General features: G+C 37.6%; 1 protein-coding gene across 1 annotated transcript; it reads right to left on the reverse strand.

Moving 5' to 3' along the window:
• Positions 1-518: 518 nt before the first annotated feature.
• Positions 519-1,088, reverse strand: LOC146465144 (uncharacterized). Its single transcript, XM_085128794.1, has one exon. The coding sequence runs from the start codon at positions 1,014-1,016 to the stop codon at positions 519-521; it is 498 nt and encodes a 165-aa protein (XP_084984920.1). The 5' UTR covers positions 1,017-1,088.
• Positions 1,089-1,785: the final 697 nt, after the last annotated feature.

Raw genomic sequence — 1,785 nt, forward strand, 5'->3', positions numbered from 1 at the left:
TGGCGATATCACTTATATTTTATAAATTTCCCTTGTAGATTTTGATATTTCAGTGGTCTTAGATGTTGCTTTGCAAATAAACAGGCTAAAGACCTAATTATGAATTCCTGGGCCAAAACTTCACATTTTGAACTTGATATACAATATCTTATTACGTAGTGTGTGGAAAATAAATTTAGAAAAGTTTTCTGACAAACTTTAGCGTATTAGCGTAGCGGAAAAAGTCATTGCTTCAAAAACAATGAAATCACCTAATTTAATTGATTTCTTATTCTAAGTTTGAAATGTGAACTTTGCACTCTTCAAAATCGCAAAATCATCATGCCGAAAAGAAAAAAAATAATGAAATTAAAAGATAATAATAATTATAATAGTAATATTAAAAATAATATCAAGTTGGTATTCACTATAGTCATAATAGAATGCACCCCACCCCGCTCGAAGCGCTGTTGAAGTGAGCTCTTGTCTGGGGCAATGGGAAGCAAGAAGACTCAATAATTAGAGTCATGAAAGTGTACTCACGCTAAAGAAACTTGAAAGAGGCAAAGACTTCTTTCCATGAACACTTTGTCACTGGCCTCAACACAAGGTCGTTCTTCTTTATAAAAATGATAACCTTCTTGGATGTTGCCAAACATGGAATATCCATAGTTCAGTTTACAATCTTTACATTGAAGTGATAGCTTCATGGCAGTCCTCGCACTCTCCCCCGAAAACACAGTCACTGTGCAGACTTTGTTCTGTGCTACAAGCAAGGATTCACAATTGCAACAGTTGGTGACTGGTGGAATGAGGATTTCGATTTCTCTAACTTCATTGCACGAACTTCGCGGCAGATCAGCTGTGCAAAACAGAAGGACATTAGCCAGCTGTTCGATGTCAATATCCCCAACCAGACCTAACTTGAAGTAATAGGCCAGCAACGTATCTTTTGTTACCTTTGGAATAGCTGAAGGGAAGGCACATATGATTTCTGCTAGCCAAATAGCATTTGACAATTTTGCTTGCACAACCATAAGAATATCTTTTTTGTCAAGCGCCAAGCATAAATCGTGTAAATCTCAAATCGGAAGATTTCTTAACCTCTGCAATCCTTCTTTGATGTCACAACTCTTTCTTTTTCTTTCGGCGACACCAGATACATGTAGGAACGCTTTTTCGGATGGCGAAGCCATGACACAGTCATGTCCAATATAGACAAACTGATACGGTCTGAAAAAACAGCCTCACAATCCGTAGGGATTGTAAAGACAATTTTTGGTCCATATGCAGTCTGACAATTGCATCTCATTACCTGAGCGACGGGTGAACTTTTTGACAATCCGTACGGTTTGTATAGATCGTAAAGGCACTTTTCAGTTCCTATACGTCCCATAAAACGTATACAGTCTGACAATTGCATCTCATTACCTGACAAGACGAGTGAACGGTTTGACGATCTGTATGGTTTGTACAGATCGTAAATTTAAACGTTCTAAATTTGAAAGGCAAGAAACTGCGTATAACCTAAGAGACTCTGATAATAAGCTCAATGTTCCATTGCCGCCCACAAACTACTATAAGAATAGCTTCAGCTATAGTGGCGCCACCCTTTGGAACAGTCTTCCGTGTGACATAAGACAAGCAGAGTCCTTTGGGCTATTTTAGCGCTTAATTAAAGAAGTACCTTGAGGCACAGCATTTGTGGAAAGCAGCTTCAGTGAGGTTTAGGTTTCAAGTATAGTTTTTACAATTGTATCTTATCGATTCAATGCATGTTGATACTGATATATATTTCAATGTTTT

This window comes from Pavona decussata, unplaced genomic scaffold (assembly GCF_977016875.1).
Source record: "Pavona decussata unplaced genomic scaffold, jaPavDecu1.1 SCAFFOLD_156, whole genome shotgun sequence".
Taxonomy (NCBI): Eukaryota; Metazoa; Cnidaria; class Anthozoa; order Scleractinia; family Agariciidae; genus Pavona; species Pavona decussata.

What these genes read in the sequence shown, in the direction of transcription:
- LOC146465144 (XM_085128794.1), bottom strand. Translation starts at nt 1,016, where the DNA reads ATGGTTGTGCAAGCAAAATTGTCAAATGCTATTTGGCTAGCAGAAATC.